The sequence below is a fragment of the Cervus elaphus genome, chromosome 30 (assembly GCF_910594005.1).
Source record: "Cervus elaphus chromosome 30, mCerEla1.1, whole genome shotgun sequence".
Taxonomy (NCBI): Eukaryota; Metazoa; Chordata; class Mammalia; order Artiodactyla; family Cervidae; genus Cervus; species Cervus elaphus.
The window spans coordinates 20059207-20083550 of record NC_057844.1 but is presented as its reverse complement, the minus strand read 5'-3'; the positions used below and the strand labels follow the sequence as shown (position 1 = coordinate 20083550).

Genomic DNA, 24344 nt, shown 5'->3' with positions numbered 1-24344 from the left:
AGCTTTTTTGTTTCCCTTGAAAAATTGGATCTTTGCCAAGCCTGACCCACAGTCCAATATGACAACAATAGTCTGAAAGCTTTAAATAAGCCTGTGTTTATCAACAGGCCAACTTACAAAAATGGCCCAGACATACCCAGGCCAACAAAGGCCTCTGAATTCATGACCCCTGAACCTCAGGTTCTCTAAGTCTCCTTAATTTTGAAAGAGTATCTTCTTCAATCTTTGCACGGTTATATTTCTCCCAACCTTTGAATGACCTCAGTGTCAAGCGCCACTTATATCTGCCAGAGATTCTGAAACTAAATTAGTTCACATACATTCAAAGCGAACCTGCTCCAGAAAGCAACTATTAGTGTTATGGATTCAAATTTCCCTTAATCAATTCCTACGATGACCCTAAAGGGAGACGCTAGACTAGAGAGCCTGCGGAACAGGGCTTGACTACTTCCTGAACGCTGATATTATGTATGGTGGTGAAACATAAATATTGGGGATACATAAATACAGGAACTGCCAGAGTGGAGGTTGCAGAACGGGGCCTGGGACGATGGTGAAAAAACAGACGCTAGAGCGCTAATCAGTTCAAGTATTTATTGGTTATTCATGATGTGCCAGGAATTGTATTAACAGAGGGCTTCAGCAGTAGACCCACCACTGTCACTACTTTTATTGCGCTAATTCCGATGCGGCAAACCAGGTAACACACACACATAAACACACATATCACATACATATATACGTGTAATGTGAAGATAAATGCTAATTATAAAACCAAAGCAGAGCAAGGAAACAGCAAGTGAGGGTGGGTCCTGTCTTAGGTGACCCCGGCCAAACAAGCAAAGGAGCAAAGCATGAACCATGGATTCGTTTCTAATTTTCTAAGATGAGGGAGCGAGGTGCGCCTCCCTGGAAGCCCCGCCCCTTCCCTCCCAATAGGCGCAAAGAGCCGTCTCCCGGGGAAGCTCCGCCCATGCCCCCGCCCAGAGGCGGTCTTGGGGGCGGAGCCCCGCGCCCAGGCTCTCCGAGCGCCCCGCGCAGAAAGCCGCGCGCTTAGGGTTCCCGGCATTCTCTGGGTGCTTTGCAGGCCGAGAGAATTACCCTCGCCGAAGAATGGCATGCTGGGAACTGTAGTTTCCGGCCACAGCCCCGCGTCTAGACGGGCAGTAGAAAGCCGCCAAGTCTGGCTCCATTCCTGGCACAGGACTGGCAGCTTCGAAGGGTTGTAGGAAGGATTCTCTGGAGGGTGAGAGAGTAAGGGAGGGTGGTCACTCCGAGAACCGTCAGGCACGTCCAGCCGGTTGAGCATCCAGGCCGGAGGCCGTCACGTGACTCCAGCCCCCTCCGGCGCCCGCGGCTCCCTTCAGCGCTGTTCCTGCCCCGCCCCGCCCCTCGCGTCCGTCGGCCCGAGCTTCCCCCGGCGCTGCTGCCACCTCGCGCTCGGAGGCGTCACGGAACGTGCTCGCCTCTCCCCCCTCCCCCGCCCTTCCCCTCTCCCGCCCTCCCCCACCATCCCCTCCCTCGCCAAGACTCGCCGCCGCCGCCGCAGCCGCAGGAGTAGCCGCCGCCAGAGCCGCGCGCAGCCATGGCCGAGAACCCCGGCTTGGAGAACCACCGTATCAAGAGCTTCAAGAATAAGGGCCGAGATGTGGAGGTGAGTGTGCTTCCGCGGCCGGGGGGGGCCCGCCCGGCTCGCCCGCCCGGTCGCGCCGGCCCTGAGGCGACGGGGAGGGGCGGGGGGCCGGCGCGACCCGGCTGGTTCTCGCCGGCCCGCGGTGGGTCGGAGTTGGCCGCCGCCTCCCGTCCCCGCTGCCGGGGGGCCGGGCGGCGGTACGTGGGCCGGGCTGCAGCCGCCACTCGGCGGCTGCCCGGTGCGGAGACCGGGAAATGCCGGGGTTTTCGGCCCCGTCACGCGGGCGCGGCCTGCTGTCGGCGAGGAAGAGGTGTGGAGCTGAGGCGGGGTCCGCGGGCCGGGGCCTCGCGCGCTGGGGATGCTGCGGCCGCGGTCTCTCGCGCTGAGGGGGCGGCGCGGCTCTCGCCCGGCTCGCGGTGCAGCCTCCCGCCCGGCATGGCCCCCTCAGCGCCTCCCGCGCTGCCGCACATGGAGCCTCGGCTCCGCCGGTCCCCGCGCCTACCTTCGGCGAGCCGGGCCCAGGCGGGCGGTGGCGGCCCGCAGAGGGGGGTGGGGACCAGCTGGGTAACCGACTTGTTTGAGGGTGGCGGATGGGGGAGGGTAGGATGCGCCAGGACCATTATCTTATAACCCGGTGCGGTTCCCTGGAGCAGTCATGCTGAGCTTCTCCCAGCTTGTACTCTCGTTAACCGCTGGCATTTGGAGCGAGCCGAAGGTGGACAATAGTTTCCCGTCTATTGTGTGGAGGGCTTTGGAAGAGACGTGTTCCGATCTCCGCTCCCAGGACCTGTTTTCTTAGCCTTTTCTTGTAGCGGAGGGGGTGTGCATAGAAGGATCATTCCTTTGACACGTTGTACTGAAATAAATTGGATACATAGGCTCGGAAGGGCCTCTTGCTCAAAGCTGGTAGAATGTCCAAGTGGTTGCAAAACTGTAAACATTCATCGCGGTCACTCAGTTCGTGCATGTTGCCATTGTCTCATTAAGGTGACATTAGCAGGTACTGTTTGCAAACTCGGCTTCTGCAGGCAGCGCTAGAGGTCTCTCTGCAGCTACTGAACGCTGTGTAGTGTGGTGCACAAACTTCACTGGGACTCTGACCTCTGGATTTGCTAGGGGGAAGGTGTTTCAGGTCCACAGCCTCCTTTTCTAATACCAGGTGACACAATTTGCAGTTTTGTCATTCTTGCTCACAGGCCAGTGTGACTTAAGACAGTATGCATTTGAGAGAAGGTGGTGGCGGGGGGGAGGGATATGTCATTCAACGTTCTGTTTTGTAGAAAAACAGAAAACTCAGGCTGTTTTTCGGAGCTGCCAAATTAAATACTAATTAGGAAATACCGTAGAATTCCCATTTGACTGAGACGAATAAAGGTCATCTATGTCTGTCCTGGTCATGATTAAGCTTCTTTTAGGGGAAATACTTTTAAGCAAAAGTGAAACTTAGGAATAGCAACAAGAAATTTGGGGACTGCCTCTGATTTTTGGTCCACTTGATGATAGGAGTTAATTTTGAACTTTTCCCATCAGTGTTCTTGAAGCTTACGGCCAGTTATAAAGCAAAGCTTAATGTAGTTTGAAACATTCCGGTATTGTTTGGTATTGTTTGTATCGAAGTAATTAATAATCTTTCCGCTTTGGGGTGTTGGTACAGGCTTTTGTCTTTTTTTTTTTGCCTCTGTTGTGTTCTGGGAACTGAGTGATAATGTAGAAAGGACTCCTGCACATAATAGGCACACGTAAATGCCTGCTGATGATCAGACTGTAACCAGTAACTTCTAGATACATGAAAAAGATGCCTGGTTGCTAACTAAGCATTCCAGCCTGAAAGTATTGATCACAGCATTACGATTCCCAGGATACAGGAAGGAAACTAAGGCATGAAAAGTAGCAGACATTGAAATGGTAGTTCCACATGGTCGGCACTTTACTAAGAGCTTCATTGATAACCGCTTTTAGTTCTTAGGACAACTTTGTGAGCAAGGTGTAGCATTATCCCCACTTTACAGGAGGAGAGTACTTCAGATGACGAAGCTCAAGACTGCTTGTACAGGCTGCACAAGGTCATGGAGTGGGTATGAGCATTCATTCATTGTCTGTTGGGTATATAAGGTTGCTCAGTCTGTACATCGAGGTGTTTACTTTTACAGTTCAGTAGGATTGTAGGAAAGTAACTGATCACTACAGTGCAGTGACATCAATAAGTGTATGCTGAGAATGCATGAGGAGATCCTGACTTGGAGCTGAGCAGTCAAGGGAGATGTTCTCTTTGATTCCTAGTGGATGAGTGGGAGTGAGTATCCTGAAGGATGAAAGAAAGTTAGCCTGGGAGAGGGAGAGGGCATGGAAGGGGCACTTCAGACGTGAGGGAGCAGTAACTGAGGAGTCCTGAGAATGTAGAGCTCTTCAATTACCACTGTAGTTGGACTGCTAAGAGAGAGGGATGCTAGAAATGTGACTAAAGGGTGAACTGGGGTCAGATCTGCTCAAGTGCCTTTATTGTGGAATTTGGTATAACTGACACTAGACACCTTGTCTAGTTTAGTCTTATCCTATTTAGAAACTATTACACTAGAAACTTAGGTTGCAACTTAGCTCTGTGACTAAATAGTAGTGATTATCAGTCTGTTTAAAAATCAGTGAAATATACTTTGATGAGCTATCAATCATTCCTACCTTTTCTCCTACAGACTAGATAAAAGATAAAACATTATAGATTATATAGCCAGCCAATACACAAGTTAAGATGCTAGGTGCAAGAATAAAACACATATTTTCTAAAAAAAAAAAAAAAAAGTGTGGAGTTATGCCAGGAAATTGTGACTAGGGAGAGGGTTGAAGAACGCAGTTTCATAGTTGGGAATGGCTTCATAGACAAAAGGTTGGTGAATTTTATAGAACAGATGTACTGAACTTGCACCGGGCACACAAGAAATTAGTGAATAAACATCTGGGTGAAAAAGAAGAGAAGTTAGATGAAGGAGAGGAGATGGGACTTTAAGGTTGCCTGTGGTGGTTTGAGAATATTTTTGTGGCAAAAGGTTGTTGATAAGGAACTTCTTGATAAGGAGATCTGAAGGAATTTATTTCAGAGTAGGGTTAGGAGGTATAACATGATAACAGTGACGGAAAAAGGTGACTGGGCAGAGATAACTAGAATAAATTTTGGAGGCAAGGTACTGTTACCCATATGTAAGGAGGAATTTGCCAAAAAATTAAGACCAGGGATGGTCCTAACATGGAATGAGAATTTGAACCTCCTCCCCTTCTTTTCTCTTCTTCTTTGTAAAGCTCACTGGAGAGAAAGGAGATAAAGGTTATCCTGAGCTTTATAGATGGAAGTAGGGGAGGGAATAATTATCATGGTCAGCAGTTTAAGGGTTAGGTAGGGGGAATGGATTTTGTATCTAAAACTAGGAAATACATAATGAATTCCATTTAGTGAATACTTATAAATCAGACTTGCAGGTAATTGCCACCTGAGTCGAATGTTCACTTCAAGGATGTGATATTTTAATCTGTGACAGAAACGAATGATTATTTAAAAATTCTTAACATTTATTGAATGCTTACAGTGTACCTGTACCAAGTATCAATTCTTTATATGTGTTATTTAGTCTTATGACGTATGTATGTATTATTATCCAGGGAAGCTTGAGGCTTAACAGTTCTTAAGTAGCTAGCCCCAAGGCCTCGGATGGTGTAAGTGACAGTGCGTGTGTAACTCTGTGACCCTGTGGACTGTAGCCCACCAGGCTGCTCTGTCCATGGGGTTTTCCAGGCAAGAATACTGGAGTGGCTTGCCATTTTCTTCTCCAGGGGGTCTTCCCAATCCAGGACCACTGTGCCACCTGGGAAGTCCCTTTAGGTGGCAGAACCTAAACTTAAAATGAAGCTGCCTGACACTAAAGCCAAAACTCTTGCTTACTGTGCTTTACTGTCTCTTCACTGAATAGAACCTAAGACTTGACTTGTATGATGCACATCTGAAGGTTAATAAATGGGGAAAATAATTAGGAAATCTTGACTATATCAGAGAAATCCCTATTCCTCCCAACCCAGGGATCAAACCCACGGCTCCCACATTGCAAACGGAGTCTTTACCAGCTCCAGCTTTACCAGAGCCACAAGGGAAGCTCGGGAATACTGGAGTGGGTAGCCTCTCCCTTCTCCAGGGGATCTTCCTGACCTGGGAATCAAACCGGGTTCTCCTGCATTGCAGGCAGATTCTTTACCAGGTGATCTATCTGGGAAGCCCTTTTCGTTATTTTAAAACCTTGCTAATAAATTTTTTTGACATTCAATTTATCATTTTGATTTATCTTTTATTTTTTTTTTAACTCTTACAAAGTTTGCCTGTAGTAAGAAGCCAGTTTGTTGGTTTCACTGAAAAATAGTAACCCATATTCTTGGCCTTATCACTTAAACTTTAAGCTTCTGTTTCTTTTGTTTATTTATTTTAAAATTATTTTTTAATTGGAGGATAATGCTCTAAAATGTTGTTTTGGTTTCTGCCATACATCACCATGAATCAGCCATAGGCATACCTGTGTCCCTTCCCTCTTGAACCTCCCTCTCACCTCACCCCATCCTTCTAAGTTGTCACAGAGCACCAGGTTTGAGCTCCCTGCATCATACAGCAAATTCCTACCTGCTATCTATTTTACATAGCGGGAGGAGCTAAGATGGCGGAGGAATAGGACGGGGAGACCACTTTCTCCCCTACAAATTCATCGAAAGAGCATTTGAACGCTGAGCAAACTCCGCAAAACAACTTCTGATCGCTAGCAGAGGACATCAGGCGTCCAGAAAAGCAGCCCTTTGTCTTCGAAAGGAGGTAGGACAAAATATAAAAGATAAAAAGAGAGACAATAGAGTTAGGGACGGAGACCCATCCTGGGAAGGGAGTCCTAATAGAGGAAGTTTCCAAACACCAGGAAACCCTCTCACTGGCGGGTCTGGGGGAAGTTTTCGAATCTCGGAGGGCAACCTAACTGGGAGGAAAAATAAATAAAGCCCACAGATTACATGCCTGAATCAACTCCCAGCAGAAAAGTACCCCAGCCGCTCACATCCACCACCAGCAAGGGGGGGCTGAACGGAGAGGAGCAGGCGGCATTGCTTAGGGTAAGGACCGGGCCTGATGCCCTGAGGGCAATCGGAGGGAGCTAACGTGAGAGAGCAACTTACACTGTGGGACAGCAAGAGAGAGAGAGAAAATTAACCTGCGAAAAGCGCTGTTTTACGTATGGGAATGTATATATTTCAGTGGTGCTGTTTGTTTGTCCCACCTCTCCTTCCCACTCTGGGTCCACAAGTCTGTTCTGTCTTTGTCTCCATTGCTGCCCTGCAAATAGGTTCATCAGTACCATCTTTCTAGATTCCGTATATATGTATATATGATATTTGTTTTTCTCTTTCTGATTTCACTCTGTAGGTTCAGCTACCTCAATAGAATTGACTCAAATGTGTTCCTTTTTATGGCTGAGTAATAGTCCATTGTATATATGTACCACAACTTCTTTATCCATTCATTTGTTGATGGACATGAATCTAGGCTGCTCCCATGTTCTAGCTACTGTAAATAGTACTGTAGTGAACATTGAGGTACATGTGTCTTTTTCAGTTATGATTTCCTCAGGGAATATACCAGTAGTGGGATTGCTAGGTCTTATGGTAGTTTTATTCCTAGTTTTTTTTTTTTTTTCAGGAATTCCCATACTATTCTCCGTAGTGGCTGTATCAGTTTACATTCCCACCAGCAGAGCAAGAGGGTTCCCTTTTCTCCACACCCTCTCCAGCATTTATTGTTTGTAGATTTTCTGATGATGGCCATTCTGACTGGTGTGAGGTGATACCACATTATAGTTTTGATTTATATTTCTGTAATAATGAGTGATGTTGAGCATCTTTTCATGTGTTTATTAGCCATCTGTATGTCTTCTTTGGAGAAATGTCTGTGTAGGTCTTCTACCCACTTTTTAATTGGGTTGTTTGCTTTTCTGGTATTGAGCTGCATAAGCTGCTTATACCTTTTAGAAATTAATCCTTTATCAATTTCATTTGCTGTTATTTTCTCCCATTCTGAGGGTTGTCTTTTCACCTTGGTTAGTTCCTTTGCTGTGTAAAAGCTTTTAAGTTTAATTAGGTCCTATTTGTTTATTTTTGTTTTTATTTCTATTATTCTAGGAGGTGGGTTATACAGAATCTTGCTGTGATTTACATCAAGGAATGTACTGCATATGTTTCCTGTAAGAGTTTGATAGTTTATTTTTTAATCGGAGGATAATTACTTTACAATGTTCTGTTGGTTTTTGTCACACAACAGTGTTAATCAGCTATAAATATACATATATCCTTTCCTTCTTGAACCTCCTTCCTTGGCTTCAGTTTTTAATACTAGGGCTAAATAAATATTTTCTTATCTTCAAATTTAACTAGCATTACTAAACTTGTTTCTTTCTCTGAAACCTCTCTTGGCAAGAGATATACCTAACTATTCAAGCTTAAAAACCTTATCCTTGGCTTTGATTCCCTTCTTCTTCACCTTCACTTTCCTGTTAGTCGTCTGACGAGCCCTCGTATGTTCGTCTTTGTTACCAGTCTTACCACTGTGCCTTGGCATCGGCCCTTGTCGTGGTCCCCTACACAGCCTGACAGTGCCCAGGCTTCCCTGGGTCTTTCCTCCCAGTGTAGCTTATGGATTGATCTTTCTGAAATCTTTCTGTTGTACTTTTCTGGCAATCCATCCCATTGCATTCAGGATAAAATTAAAAGTCCTTAGTATGCTACACTTAATGTTACAAAAAATTCTGCCTTTTATACCTTACCTACCACTTCTTATATTTCCTATACATTTTGTACATTTGTATACATTCCTGTATACTTGCTTCTCCTGTCTGTTTAGTGGGGCTCACTCTGACAAACTCTTTCTTCACTCAGACTCCTCCATACATCTGTGAGACACCAAGATTGCAGTTCCTCCAAATATCATTATAGTTCAAAAAAAACCCTTCAGTAATTCTCCACAGGGCCTTTCTTGACCAGTAACATACTTAGTACTATTATTCCCTATTTTTTTCCTTCCCTCTAATGCTTTTCTCTGAGCTTTCCTTTCCCTCTTTGGTATAGATTGCTGTGACGTACAACAAATTCTCTATGTGTATAACAGCTGTTACAGTGGTGTCTGTCAAAAAGCCCACTGAGGCTAGGGACCTTGGATTATGACTGGACACTTATTGACCAGCATGGACAATTTATTTAATAAGCACTCTTTAAGAGAGATTAGATAATATAGTTGGGAGTGAAAAGTACAGTCTAAGATATTAATAATTTCTTTTATTATTGACTTTATGGCATTAATACTGTTGGCTGACCCTCCATTGACAGTCTGTTCTACTATATTTCTGTAACATAAACTAGTTCATATTTGAATGTTAAAGAGGAATAATGTTAGTTCATGCAAAATTCGTGTAGGCTAATACTTGGTTTTTACCAGCACATGAACAGTTTAGCCCTCCCAAGTAACAGGAGTTGAACACAAGTAGTTGAAGTACAGAAACAGTTGAACATAGCAAGCCGAGGAGTATGCCTGTTGGCTCCCATGAACTGTGTGTTCTGTCTTAAAGGTGCTTATTGTTCTAGCTGTCTTGATGTATTTCCCTTTCTTCCTAGTTTTGCAGAACATGAAGTTTTTCAGAACTCTATATGTCCTATAGCAGAAACACCATAACTATCTTTTCTTGAATTCACTCTCTGGACATATAATCTCTCCTGGTCCTTCTGCCTCATTGATGATTATTTTTGGGTCGTCTTTCCCAACTCTTCTTTCTACCCATTGAGTATATGCATGCCTTGAGGTTCTGTCCATAACTTGCTTCTCTGTGGACTTTTTCTTGCCCACATCAGAAGTTGCCTTAGTTTTAACAACCATTTCATTGTGGGGAACTTAAGTCTGTTTTAATCATCTACTGGAAATTAATCATATGAGCATCACATCAGCTTCTTAAGCTCAAAGTGTTTAAAGCCTTTGTTTTTTTCTTTTTTCTGTTTATGGCATCATCACTCTCACCGTGACCTGGACTTGAAATTTGAGAGCTTTCCTGGACTCCTTCCTCATCTTCCACGTTCAGTCAGATGCCAGTCATGTAGCTTGAATCTCTGCTGTCTCAGGATTTGGGCCCTGCCTCTCTATTCCCCTGCCTCCAGCCTACTTTCAGCCTTGTTACTTAGCATCTAGCAGTTGAAAGTTGCCTGCAAAGTGGGGTTCTTCCTTCAATTCATGAGGCTTTGCAGTGAGCCTGACACCTGATTATTTCCCCAGGTTCTGTGTCCATTCCTCACCCCCCAGCACCATGCCTTTAAGCTCTGGCAACACTGAACTTCTTATACGCTTATACATAATCTGGAATCCTGCCCTCCCCTGCTTGCCAATGCTATTTCTATTCTCAGGGCTATCCTGCTGACTGGAATATCCTTCGCCGCCTCCTGTTGCCTGGCTAATTCCTACCCCTCCTAATACTCATCTCTTCTGAGAGATCTTTCTGAATCTCCCTTCATCCTCCCAGTTGTTAGCAGCCTTTCTTCCCTCACTGTGGTTGGATAATTTTTTTTTTGTTTTTATTTTTTTAATGTTTTTGTTATGTTTTATTTGTTTCGCCTCTATGTACTTCCATTGCTGTGGTTGGAACAAAATAAGCTTAAAATGTTTCCTGAATGAGGACATTAATTGTAATTTTCCTAAGGTATGTTTTATTTTTTTAACTGAAGTGTTCAATCTTTTAGTGCTTTTTTAAAAATTGCTTCCCCACAAAAGCCCAAACTTTTAATTTGATAGGTTAACTCCAATACTGTGGCCACCTGATGCGAAGAACCGACTCCCTGGAAAAGACCCTGATGCTGGGGAAGATTGAAGGAGGGAGGACAAGGGGATGACAGAGGATGAGACGGTTGGATGGCATCACTGACGCAATGGAAATGAGTTTGAGTAGGCTCCGGGAGTTGGTGATGGACAGGGAGGCCTGGCGTGCTGCAGTCCATGGGGTCGCAAAGAGTCAGATGCTACTGAGCGACTGATCTGATCTGAAAAAATATTGAGAGATTAAAACACATGCATAGTAGGATTTTTTTTTTTTTTTTTTTTCCATAGTAGGATTTTCTTATACATCAGACATGATAATTTATTCCCAAAGACTTTGGCTACTTCTCTAAAAGATAATGCATTCTTAAATAAATACCACATCACCCTGACACAGTTAATCACTTCCTGATAATGGCTAATATAATCCTCATTTAAATTTCCCCAGTTGTCCTTTGATTTTTTTTAAAAAACATTTGGTTGTTAAAACCATGATTACACAAGATCTGATCACATTTGGTTATGTCTCTTGAGTCTCCTTTAATCTAGAACAGGCACCTCCCACTGTGCTTATCATACATAATATAAAATTTACCATCAATATATCTAAACATAAATATAAAATTTATTATTAATATATATACTATATATATACATAGTATAATATATATACTATAAAATTAACCAATTTAGTGTACCCTTCTGTGGCATTAAGTACATGTGCATTGTTGTATAACCTTTCCTACTGTCCATCTCCAGGACTTTTTCATCTTCCCCAGCTGGAACTCTGTCTCCATTAAACAGTAACTAAAATTTCCCCTCTCCCCAGTTCCTGGCGACATCTCTTCTTTCTGTCTTTATGAATTTGACTATTTTAGGAACCTCACATAAGTAGAATTGTATAACATTTCTCCTTTTGTGACTAGCTTATTTCACTTAGCATAATGTCTTCAGGTTCATCCATGTTATAGCATGTGTCAAAATATCCTTCCTTTTTATGATGGATTAGTATTCTATTGAATGGACATACCACATTTTACAACATTTATCCACTGATGGATTCTTGGATTGCTTTTACCTTTCCGCTACTTTTCCCCACCATTAAAAAAAAATGGTGTTAATTTGGTGAAGGAAGAAATCAGATCCGTTTTCTTATATTTAGTCAAACCATGTGAAATTGCCATTTTTGCAGTTCAGAGCTGCCAGGTATCATCAAATTCCTATGGTTCAGTTTATTAGGCTGTCCTAATTACTGAGTATGTCTTTCTTTGTGGTGTTGATTAACTTATTTTTCCTATTTCTTACTACCCTCTGAGGGTAGTAAGTTCCTGAAACCCTCCAGTTTCAGGAAACTGGAGGTTAGTTTTAAAGGCTTAATTATCTTTAAGCATTCTTGACTTTAAAAAACTTGTCAGTTGGTGATGCTGGGTAATATATCCCAATAGTGATGTTAGACTGATAAGGTGGTTTGGATGATAACGAGTAGTTTCATGTTATTATGTCAGTTACCGTATTTGGCGAGATGAATTTTAGTTGTTTGGGTGAGATATGATAAAGACTTGAATGACATTTGAAGTGAAAACATCTCCTGACTTTTTGGGTAGTAAATGAGTTAGAAAATGTATCTAGAAAATCTCACTTCAAGGTCAGTGATGTTCTCTGTCCATGACTGACAGCACTCCTACGTCCACTTTTTTTTTCTTCTTAGTATAAGGTTTGGCTGTATTCTCATTTCCAGGTCTCTGTTCCTTTACTTTGAACGTAAAGCAGTATTAAATAGGTAAGGACAATGTAGCTATCCTTTTTGGTAGTTTTGCCATTAAGAAAAAAATTGTCACAGCTTAGGTTACCAACATAAACAGTTAAAACATGGTAGAATAAATCATGACTATATTTACTTGGAATTAATCATTCCAAACTGGTGAGTTTTGGGGGTTATGAGTTTTTTTTTTTCCTTAAAAAAGTTTTTTTTTTTTTGGCTGTACCTAGTGGCACGTGGGATCTTAGTTCCCTGACCAGGAATTGAACCCATGCCCCCTTCATTGGAAACTCTTGAGTCTTAACCACTGGACCGCCAGGAAAGTCCCAATTCTATTTCTTTACATGCCAGATTTTTTTTTTTTCTTTTGAAACTGGTGTTTCTAAAAAATGTTCTATGCATTAACTACTAGGGAAGTTCAGTTTGGTAGGAGAGACTGACATCTAAGTACATATTTAGTGTGCAGTGTGATAAGTTCTGTGATATAGATACATAATTTGCAAAGTACTATGAGAACATGGAGAAAGGGATGACTCTATCTGGGGAAATTGAGTAAGGTTACACAGAAGATCACTCTTGAGCTAGGTCTTGGAGGAGGAATTTGCCAAGACAAAGAAAAATAACATGGATAACAGTGATTACATCAAAAAGTGTTAAAAGCATGGCACGTTCAAGCACCAGTTGGTTTGGTGATCTTGTGTCTATTCCCCCTTCTTCTGGAAACAGCATTCTGATTTCACCTTTGGAAGCTACTCTTCTTTCATTGGATACCTCTTGTTGGAATTTTTAATCGAAAGCTCCTACTTCCTTTGGATAATTACAGTGTTTCACTGTTTCTGAATAACACAAAATGAGCCAATCACATGCTATCCCCTGGCATGTAAATCTGGTACTGGGACCTAAGTGATTCATCCTAGAGAAAGTATTGTGAAGAAATCTTCCATTAATTCCTGCCACCTAGATCTTTGGAGTCGCTTTCATCCTGATTTGTTCATAGATCTCATTCTTTAGCTTTTCCTTTGGTTCTTTGAATTTTTCTATATTTTTCTAGTAACTTCTCTTGTGTCTTCTTGCTTCCTTTTTATATCTTAAGTTAACTGAAGTTGGTTTTTTTATTGTTTGCAACATATCTCTAATTTAAGGTGATGACTGTCCTGGTTTGGTTAGGACTGAGGGAGTTCTCAGGACACAGGACTTTCAGGGTTGAGACCAGGAAAGTCCTGGGCAAACCTTAACAGATTGGGTACTCTAACTGAAACAGTTCAGGAGTAGGGATAATGAGTTTGGGGAGTCAAACATTGTTCAGATGGAAATGTTCAGTATGTAGCTGAGAATCATCTGTGTAGAACTAGCTTGCTTCACTTATTTCAGTCAGCAGTTATCTGAATTCTGAACTAAGTGAGGGATAAAACAATCAAAATATCAATAATGAATTATTGTTGAGCATTTACTATGTACAGGGGACTCTGCTTATAAGAATAATTGTAAATAACCCTCACAAAATTGCCATTATACAGATGAAGAAAATGAGTTAAGTAATTCATTTAAGAAGATACAACTAGGATGAGGCAGAGCTTGTGTTCAGTTCTAGATTTCCTAATTGAAAATCCTGTGCCCCTTAATGACCATTCTCCTACTTTGCCTCAGGGTCCTTGCTGGAGGAAGACTAGTACGGAAACAGTGTAAAAGCAAACAAATTATTATAATGAAATTATATAGAGAATACACTGGGCACTTAGGGGAACAGTGTAGGTGAATCAGAAGAGGCTTCATGGAGATGACTGCCTAAGCCGAACGTAGAAAAATGTGTAGTTATTTGGTAGTAAATTTTGGGTGGTCCTGAAAACACCATCATATGCTCTGGGGAATGAAACTCATTTAGTATTTCTTACAGGGGGAGTGATTAGAAAGCTGGAAAAGATAGGCTGGGGCCAGATTGTGAAAAGGCTTCCCTGGTGACTGTGGTACAATCCACCTGCCAGTGCCGAAGACCCAGGTTTGGTCCCTGGGTCGGGAAGGTCCCCTGGAGAAGCAGCCCACTCCGGTATTCTTGCTTGGGAAATTCCATGGACAGAAGAGCTTGGTGGGCTACAGTCCATGGGGTCACAAAAGAGTTGGTCATGACTTAGGGACTAAACAACAGCAAGATTGTGAAAAGGCTTTATTGTGGGGAAAATTTTACGTGGGGAAGTGAGTTTGTGCATTGAGAAGGATTGCTTTGTTTGTTCCATAGGAGATGGATTGGTGAGAATGGGAACAGAGCTTGGAAGGAACAGGTAGAAAACTCTCAGCGGTCTCAGAGACGGATTGTCTGACTGATAGCACTGGCATTGGGTGGCAAAGGCAGGAAGTTGTCAGGACTGTTTACCTTCTAGAACAGAGGTTAGTGAACTTTTTCTGTGAAGGGCCACAATGTTTTTAAAAGCCTAAATACTTTGGGCTTTGAGTGCCATAATGTTTATGTCACAAGTGTTCAACTCTGCTGTGAGCATAAAAGCAGCCATAGACAATAGGGAAACAAAGCTTATTTACCAAATCAAGTGGAGGGCTGATGTGGCTCACAGGCCCTAGTTTGCCTACCCCCTATTCTAGGACGATGTGGCAAAAATTTGGAAAATAATTCAAACGGTGATAAGAGTGTTTAAGATAATGTATTAATAGATAAGGGCTCATAGAGATAAGAAGAAAAGAGGACTTGAAGGAGAGAACCCCAGGAGCCACATCATTTTAGAGTACTAGTGAAAGTGCCGCTGAAGAATGAGTCTGCAGCAGACTCCAGCAAAGGGCGGCGTCAGAACTCTAGGGGACAGGGGCCTCCTGAAGCAGGGGTAGCAGTTGCAGTATTAAATGCTGCAGAGGACAGGTATGATGAGGACCTGAAATAAACTGTTCATTGTCATTGGAGACTAGTGATTAAGTGGAAAACTCTGAGAGTGGTGGAGGCTGGGAGCAAGATTATAATAGGGTGGGAAGTGAGTTAGAGTTGATGCAGTAGATAGAATCAGTCAGTAGAAACTCAGTTTAAGAAACTTGGTGCTCATGGGAAGGAGGGACTACAGGTCATCTTGAGGCGGCAGTATGAGTAAAATAATTATTTTTGTTGTTTATCAGTTGTTGAGCAGTGTGGGATTGGCTACTGTTTGTAGGCTAAATGGAAGAAACCAGAGCAAAAGAGATTGAGGACCTAACTAGCTAGAAAAAGAATAAATGATTGCATCTGGCATACCGGGGAGCCATTAGGAGGTGAAGTAATAGATACATACTGTGGTTAGGTTTGGAAGGGCTTTCAGTTGGAAAGGACTTGGAGAACTAGAGAGAGAAGTGAGGATGGGCTGCGGTAGGGTGGAACAGATTATGCCTGATGGCCTGTGTTTTCTTTGACCAAGTTATCTCCAGAGAATAGAGTCTAAGAGAGGTAACACTTGAGGTTAAAGATTTTGGGGGAGTGCAATGAAGGCCTAGCTGAGATAAGTACAGTCATCCCTTGGTATTGGCAGCGAGTTGGTTCTAGGAGCTCCCGGAGCTCCCAAAATCCATGAATACTCAAGTCCCTTTGTAAAATGGCGAATGTAGTATAATGAGTACATTTGGCCCTTAGAATCCAGGCAGACCGATGGTACTATAGTGTATTTTGGTAACAGTTGTGAACAGTTTTCAGTTGATTGTGTCAGATTTAGCTACGAAAGCATCCTGAGTTATAGTTAGAATTGTTAGTTAAGCCAAATATAAAGTGTAGAAATCATACTCACTTGAATCATTAAAAAACTGAACTAACAAGATGCCGAAATTGAGTCTGAACCATTTTTCCCACAGATATGGAAGCTGGGGGTGTAGAGAAATAAGGAATGTTGTTCACTCACCTAGCTGATAACCAGGTTTTTTGATTCTAGTACTTGGGTAACACAACATGCTTAAAAACAAAATCTGTATTTTAGAAAACTTTAAAACATACAAAAGTAGAGAGACTAGTTTATGGAACTCCTGTATACTACCTTAAAACAGTTAATAATTTTTGGCCAGTCTTATTTCATTTATATTCTTACCCACTTTTACCCTTCCCTAGAATATTTTGAAGCAAATTCCAGATATTCTGTTTTGTTTATCAGTATTTAACATGGTCGTGAACTCCTTATTGCAAAATTCAGCTTAAATTTGAAGAAAGTAGGGAAAATCACTAGGCCATTCAGCTATGACCTAAGTCACATCCCTTATGATTATACGTAGAGGTGATGAATAGATTGAAGGGATTAGATCTGTTAGAGTGCTTGAAGAACTATGAGTGGAGGTTCATAACATTGTACCGGAGGCAGTGACCAGAACCATCCCAAAGAAAAAGAAATGCAAGAAGCAAAGTGGTTGTCTGAGGAGGCCTTACAGTTAGCTGAGAAAAGAAGAGAAGCGAAAGGCTAAGGAGAAAGGGAAAGATAGACCCATCTGAATGCAGAGTTCCAGAGAATAGCAAAGTGAGATAAGAAAGCCTTCTTTAGTGAACAATGCAGAGAAATAGAGGAAAACAATAGAATGGGAAAGACTAGAGATCTCTTCAAGAAAATTTGAGCTACTAAGGGAACATTTCATGCAGAGATGGGCGCAATAAAGGACAGAAATGACATGGACCTAACAGAAACAGAAGAGATTAAGAAGAGGTGGCAAGAATACACAGAACTATACAGAAAGATCTTAATGACCCAGATAACCACAATGGTGTGATCACTCACCTAGAGCCAGACATCCTGGAATGTGAAGTCAAGTGGGCCTTAGGAAGCATCACTACGAACAAAGCTAGTGGAGGTGACGGAATTCCAGTTGAGCTATTTCAAATCCTAAAAGATGGTGCTGTCAAAGTGCTGCATTCAATATGCCAGCAAATTTGGAAAACTCAGCAGTGGCCACAGGACTGGAAAAGGTCAGTTTTCATTCCAATCCCAAAGAAAGGCAATGCCAAAGAATGCTCAAACTACCACACAATTGCACCCATCTCACACGCTAGCAAAGTAATGCTCAAAATTCTCTGAGGCAGGCTTCAACAGTACATGAACTATGAACTTCCAGATGTTCAAGCTGGGTTTAAAAAAGGCAGAGGAACCAGAGATCAGTTCTCCCCTACCAGCTGGGTGTCCTAGAGTTCAACAAAGCTCTGATGCCACCTACCTGGAGATAGCCTCAGATTCCATGGTCTTCCTTGGTGGCTCAGAGGGTAAAGAATCTGCCTGCAATGCAGGACACCTGGGTTTGACCCCTGGGTTGGGAAGATCCTCTGGAGAATAGCTACCCATTCCAGTATTCTTGTCTGAAGAATTCCATGGACAGGGGAGCCTCATGGGCTACAGTCCATGAAGTTGCAAAATCTGGCACAACTGAGTAACTAACACTTTCACTTCACTTTCACTTCTAGTTTCCACGGGTCATTGATTTAGTACAAGACTGCTCCCCATCCTCATCCCTGCCTGTTCTCTAATCACCTGGCCACAAAACTTGTGTTGGAATACTTTGGCATACAGAACCCAGAAAAACATTTTATTTACTAGATTATTGGTTTCGTATGAAAAGATATAACTCAGGAACAGCCAAAGGTAAGAGACGTGTTGGGAATGTCTGGGGGAAGGAGCAGAACTTCCATGGTCTCTCAGAGCACACGGGTTTCTAGCTCCCCATGTGTTCGCCAGCCTGGAAGCTCTCCAGACCCTGGCTTTTTATGAGAACATGATTGATAAAATCATGGACCATTGATGATGGTACTGGTTCTCCAGCCCCTCTACCCTCCCTGGAGTTTGGGGGGTGTGGCTAAAAGTTCCAACCCTCTAATCATCGGTCTGGCATCCAGCCCTCAACCTAGGTTACCTGTGCCTCATTAATATAACTAAAGACGCCTTTACTGCTCTCTTCAGTCTTCAGTCGCGTCCAGCTCTTTGTGACTGTATGGGCTGTAGCCCTCCAGGCTCCTCTGTCCATGGGATTCTCCAGACAGGAACACTAGAGTGGGTTGCCTTGGGAATCTTCTGACCCAGGGATCGAATCCGCATCTCTTTTGTCTCCTGCATTGCCAAGCAGGTTCTTTACCAATAGCGCCACCTGGGAAGCCCACTTAATGCTCTTTACTTAGGAAATCGAGAGTTTTAGGAACTCTGTATACCAGGAACAGTAGGTAAAAACCAACTATATATTTCATGTTGTAAAACCACCATATCATAGTCAGATATATAATTATACTTAAAGAGTCCAGAATAATAATTATATACTCAGTTAAAAACACACTTAAAAAAAAAAAAACAAAAAACACTTTTGATATGAAATTTCAAAGTAAAAATACCCAGTATTATACCACAGATTTATAGACCAGAAGGAACCTTCTTGGTCAGTTGTTTGGGGTTGGGATGTGACATAGGAAATTAGTAATATTTTTAATAATTTTTTTTCTTATTTTCAGATAAAAAGAAAAGTAGAGGAATAATCCTGTGTGTCTTAAAATAGGTTGATAATAGCAGGTATTAACTTTTAACTTCCAAAGATGGTATATAGATTATTATGGAATGAGGAAACTTTATGGAAAGAAAGGCTTTTTCATATTTTCAGTATTTTAATAGTGAATTTTCTTTAAAATGAAAATGACTCTAATGCATCTATACATTATAAGAAAGATGTTGAAACACTTTGTGTCTCTGAAATAGCCTTTGATGTATTCTGATTTATTATTCCTTGACTACACACACACACACACAGAAGTTTTCTTATTAAATATAGAAGCATTAAGTCACAGAGAGTCAAGTGGGAGAGCAGTGAACTGGGGTTATGGCCCTTTTCTTTGTTGGAATAGTGTATGCTCACTCTTTGCATTCCCTATCTCAGAATTGCAGAGGTAAAAATCCGGTATTCCAAACATCTTTGCAGTGTTTCCAGAGGATAGTCGGGTTGACACTGTTGTCATTTTTCTTTAGTTAGGATAGCAGTAGAGAGACCGAGATAGAAACCTGAACAAAGTACGGAGGAAGGTAGCTGGACAGGCATTGAAATAATTAGGTTGCACAGTACATCTATAAGTTCCTCTCAAAAATTCAGATGTGCAGGAAAAAGTAGGTAGCCTGAAAAGGATGATCATGTTGGCTAAGTGTTGGTCTGTATATAGACAGTACAGATGCATACACAGATGATAAACAGCCTAGATGCTAGATATTGCATGATGTTAATCTGTGTAGCAGAGAGCCATGGACTGTACTATACTATACATGGACTGTGGTATCTTCTTATAAATTTGAACTAATTCTGTTAACTTGAATCTGGTTCTGTGAGTGTCATGTATATGTATATCTTAGTTTTGGAATAATGTATAGTTAGGAATATTTATTGAGACCTTTTTTCTTTTTAAACTTTGCAAAAATAAATTTTTAATAACTAGCAACTGGTGTTTTAAACAAAAACATAGGAAGTAGAATATTTTGGGAATGGTGCTGTGTGACATTAATTTGTGTACTAATTTGTATTAGTAGTTAATTATTCACTTGTTAGTAAGTATATTCTACTTACTATTAAAAATTAAATACATTTTAAAGGAGAAGATGAAACATAAATCATGATTCTAAATATTAAGGCTCTCATACTGTTTAATAAAAAAATGCACATTCATTCTTGTATGAGAATAAGTTCTCATTGCCCAAAATCCTTTGGTATGAGTGACAATTTAAAATGCTTCCTAATCTCCACGAACAATTTAAAGTTACTGTTGTGATCTGTGGCTGGTAGCAGCAGTATTATCAGTATTGTGCTGAATTCTGGGAACATTGTTTTTGATTGGAATAAAAGAGTTGATACTTGGATGTTAAGAGTTCCATAATAAATGGGCATTTTCTTTTGTTTCTAAGTTTTATGAATGTAGGGCTCACGCAAACTAACATTTTTGTGTATCCTTTGAAACTTTGGGAAAGTGGGATAATTGAGAGTGTTGAGCTAAATTAATCAAATTTTGGAATACAGAGGGAGAAAGTACCTGGACCATACACTGATTATGGTGAAGTGCAAACAGCATTGTCAGTGAATATGACTCAACACAAGTTCAAATTTAATGTTAGTTATTCAAAGTGAGGTGAAGTGAAAGTCACTCAGTCCTTGGAATTCTCCAGGCCATAATACTGGAGTGGGTAGCCTTTCCCTTCTCCAGGGGATAGTTATTCAAACTACCTTCTAAAAGCAGTTCTAAAAAAGATTTATTTATTTATGGCTGTACTCAGGCTTTCTGTAGTTTGGGCAAGCAGGGGCTACTCTCCAGTTGCTGCCCAAGGGCTTCTCGTCGCAGAGCATCGGCTTTAGGGCACCAGCTCAGTCGTTACAGTGCACAGGCTGAGTTGCTCCTGGGCATGTGGCATCTTCCTGGACCAGGGATCGAACCCATGTCTCCTGCGTTGGCAGGTGGATTCTTAACCACTGGACCACCATGGAAGCCATACTTTTTTTTTTTTTTTTTTATATTGTTGGAGTAGAGGGAAGTAAAACTGAATGAAACAAGTTCTCTGCCTTCAAGGGGAATTTAATCTAAGAAATAAATGCAGCTGTTGGTAACTATAAGATTGTGATTGTTTAGTAAAAGTAAAGGTGGTTTGGGTACACAGGAGGGAACAGGTGAATGCTGGCCTTAAAAGATTTGACAGAACTTCATAGTGGAGATGACATGAATGTTTCCTGGTTTGCACAAGATGTGTAGGTTAGATATATGTTTAGCAGAAAGAGTTTTTTAAATTAAGCTAATTTCTTGATGACAGTGCACATGTGACCTTCCCTCTGGTTTATTTCAGTGACCCAGAGTGTCAGCGTGGAGGCCTGTTCTATCCGTGTTTCTCATCTGTTGTGTTGTCCTAGGGGCGGCCAGCTTGGGGTCTGGGTGGCGGAGCCCTTGTGGTCTTGTCCCTTTATTTCAGTGCTTTACAGATATGTTGTGTGTGTGTGTGTGCGCGTGTGTGTATGTGTGCATGTGCGCGCGTGTGTGTGTGTGTGTGTGTGTGTGCGCGCACGCACGCACTTGTGTGGGGGTGTACGTGCCATAATGTGAAGGAGGCTGGGAAGCACTCTTTTAGATTACTTACTGTTCCTCTTCTGGTAAGAAGTTCTTTGGTCTATAGTTTTGTTTTTGTAAAAACAGCTAGAATAGTTTCATAATAAGAACACATTCTGGATAAATGGTATTAGGTACCAGTGCAGACAGAATCTTCTAGTAAACCATGTTCCATGCAGTGATTAGGGGGCCCTACCAGGCTTTTAATTCTCAGCTTTGTATTTATGAACATGATGGCATTAAGTGAAGATTTGATGTTTGTGGTCATGGCCACACTTTAAATAAATGTGACCAAAATACAGTATCCCTCCATATACTTTACTTTTCTTCTGGTAAAGATACTAGGTATTGGACCTATTTCTGAGAAAACTATACTCCTCTCAGCAGGACAAGTACTTCGGAGGAAGGGAAGTTGGGCAGATTTGCTTATGGTAGGGACAGCCTTGAGAGGAAGTCCAGAGCGCCCTTCCAGTAAGAGGCAGACAAGGGAGAAGGAAGCAGAAGAGAAAATTCTGAACTTACAACCTGGAAGAAAGCAGGCATCTGGACACCCGGTCCTAGGTGTCACGCCCGCGTCGTGACTGCCTGGAACTGTTGACTTCAGGATAGAATTGTAGATTCTGGGGGCTAGTTTGACTTGATATACAACCCCCCCATATTAAAGAGGAGAAATTGGGGTCCCAACTTTCTTATTAGTGAAAGGGACTAAGATATGGTAGCAAAGGGATAGTTTTGGTGCTGCAGACTGTCAAGAGTACAGTTACTTGTTGCTTGTTTTGTTTTTTGTTAGTGAAGTAGAAGATACCTGGTGTCTCGAGGGTATTTTAGGGATCTTAAGAAAGATTCACCACCTTCCTACTCTTCTTACTCAGTTCCTCTGCCTAGTAAACTTCAGTAATGTGTCTTTGGCTATATAACAGTATTGGTTAGCTATTTAAAGAATAAGAAAAGATTAAAGAACAGACCATACCAGCACTCTTCTAAGCTGGAGTATTGTCTTTTGGTGGGATAAAATATGTATCAGAATTTACGGTTTCTCTGCAGCTAGGAAGCCAGCCTACATTCAGCCTGGAAGTTGTTCTTTTCCAGCATACATACAAGGAGCTATTAATGGCCTTTCACCATGAAGAAAATTTTATGTGCTGGTATTTAAATTCTAAGTAGTTTGTTTTTAATTACTATTAGAGAAAGATGAACTATTTCCAATTTTGAGCACTCCCTCTAGACAGGAAAGAAACAGGGAAGTCCTTTTATTCCAAAGTTATAAAGCACATGAGGGAATAAATCTATTACTGGTAATGTGCAGATACCAAAAATGGTCTTAAATCTCCTAAGAAATTCAGTAATACAGGTATCAGAGAAAGACTGTAAAATAAATATTTTTAAATGAATGAATCATATCAGGAGGAATCAGAAGCATTAGGAAGAAAACCCAAGATACTACCAGAGTAGATCAGGCATACTTGAAAAGAACTTAATGTAGCTAGAAATGAAAGAGGAAAAAAAAAATCAGTGACATTAGGTACTCAGTGGACAGAAGTGGCAGGATTTAAAGTTGGAAATGCTTATTACAACCTACAGAAAAGGGAAACAAGACATAGATGACTGCTTACTTCGTGATACAAACTGTGCCAGGTTCTTCTGTTAATGTTTATCATTTAATTCTCAGAACCACTTTTTGAAGTAGTTTTAATATCCCACTTTTAAAAGAGTACTGTTGTTTACAGATAAGGTAAAAACAGTAGATGAAGCAACATCAGTGAGGAAAATGATTATCTCTGTTCTGAATATGCTAAGGAATTTGTGGGGTGTCTGCTGAAGTGATCCAGAAGATGCTCAGCTCAGGAGAGAGATCTGGAATTAAAGTTTTAAGCTGCTTCATTTCCCAGGGTTGTTGGACTTGCAGAATATACCAAAATCTGTTTATTTCCTAACACAGTGGTTTATTTAAAGGATGCTGGCTAAAGGGAACTATAGTTGAAGGGATGACTCAAGTCTGACATTGAAATTTACTGTCTTTGTTGGCCGCCTTTCCTTCTCTGAAAGTAAGCCTCCTTTCACATATTCCCTCCCTGCCCCCATCATACATTTTATTCATTTCTCATGGGTAGTAGCTTAAAAAAAATTTAGTTGTGCATATAAACTGTCTCAGCTGATGAGAATAGTTTTTAATGTTATTTTAAACTAATGTGATGTTTTCTTGGGGGATTATCCTTGAAATGAGGTCTTCACACATGATTAGTGAAAGTGAAAGTGAAGTTGTGTCTGACTCTTTGTGACCCCATGGACTGTAGCCCACCAGGCTCCTCCGTCCATGGGATTCTCCAGGCGAGAGCCCTGGAGTGGGGTGCCATTCTCTTCTCCAATGTTAGTAGCACTGTTTTAACAATTGATCAGTCAGGGTACTGGGTCATTAATTAAGACTGTGTGGTACTGGTATAAGGAAAAACATACAGATCAGTGGAATATAATTTAGAATCCAGCAATAAACTTACCTTTACAGTAAATTGGTTTTCAGCAAGGGTGCCAGTGCTGTTCAACAGGTGGGAAAACGGTCTTTTCAACAAAAAATTTTGGGACAGCTGAGCTGGATATCCTCAAATCAAGGAATGAAGTTAGGCCTCTGCCTCACACTGTTAACTTAGGTGGATCAAAGACCTTTATGTAAGAACTAACATATTAAAAAAACTTTAGGAGAACAAAGGTAGGTGTAAATCTTTGTGACCTTAGATTGGGCATTAGTTTCTTGATGACAGCATCAAAAGAACAAGCAACCACATAAAAAGTAAATAAACTGAACTTCATTAAAATAAAATAAATATTTTTGCTTCAAGGGAGATGATCAAGAATGAAAAGAAGCCCACAGAATGAAAGAAAGTATTTGCAAATCCTCTCTGATAAGGGACTTAAATCAAGAACATATAAAGCACTCTTAAAACTCAATGATAAAACACCAGCCCAATTCAAAAGTAGACAATAGACTTGAATAGACATTTCTCCAAAGGAAATGTGGCCAATAAGCAAAGAGATGCTAAACATCATGGGTCACAGTGAT

At 41.5% G+C, this 24344-nt stretch overlaps 1 protein-coding gene across 1 annotated transcript in view; it reads left to right on the top strand.

Annotated features, from left to right (window-relative positions):
- The first annotated feature begins 1237 nt into the window (after window positions 1–1237).
- The window catches only part of KPNA3 (karyopherin subunit alpha 3), a 91347-nt gene continuing 68240 nt past the window's right edge, over window positions 1238–24344 (top strand). Inside the window, exon 1 of the mRNA XM_043891884.1 lies at window positions 1238–1654. Within this exon, the coding sequence (XP_043747819.1) occupies window positions 1586–1654 (69 nt within the window). The 5' untranslated portion in view covers window positions 1238–1585. The remainder of the gene's footprint in view (window positions 1655–24344) is intronic.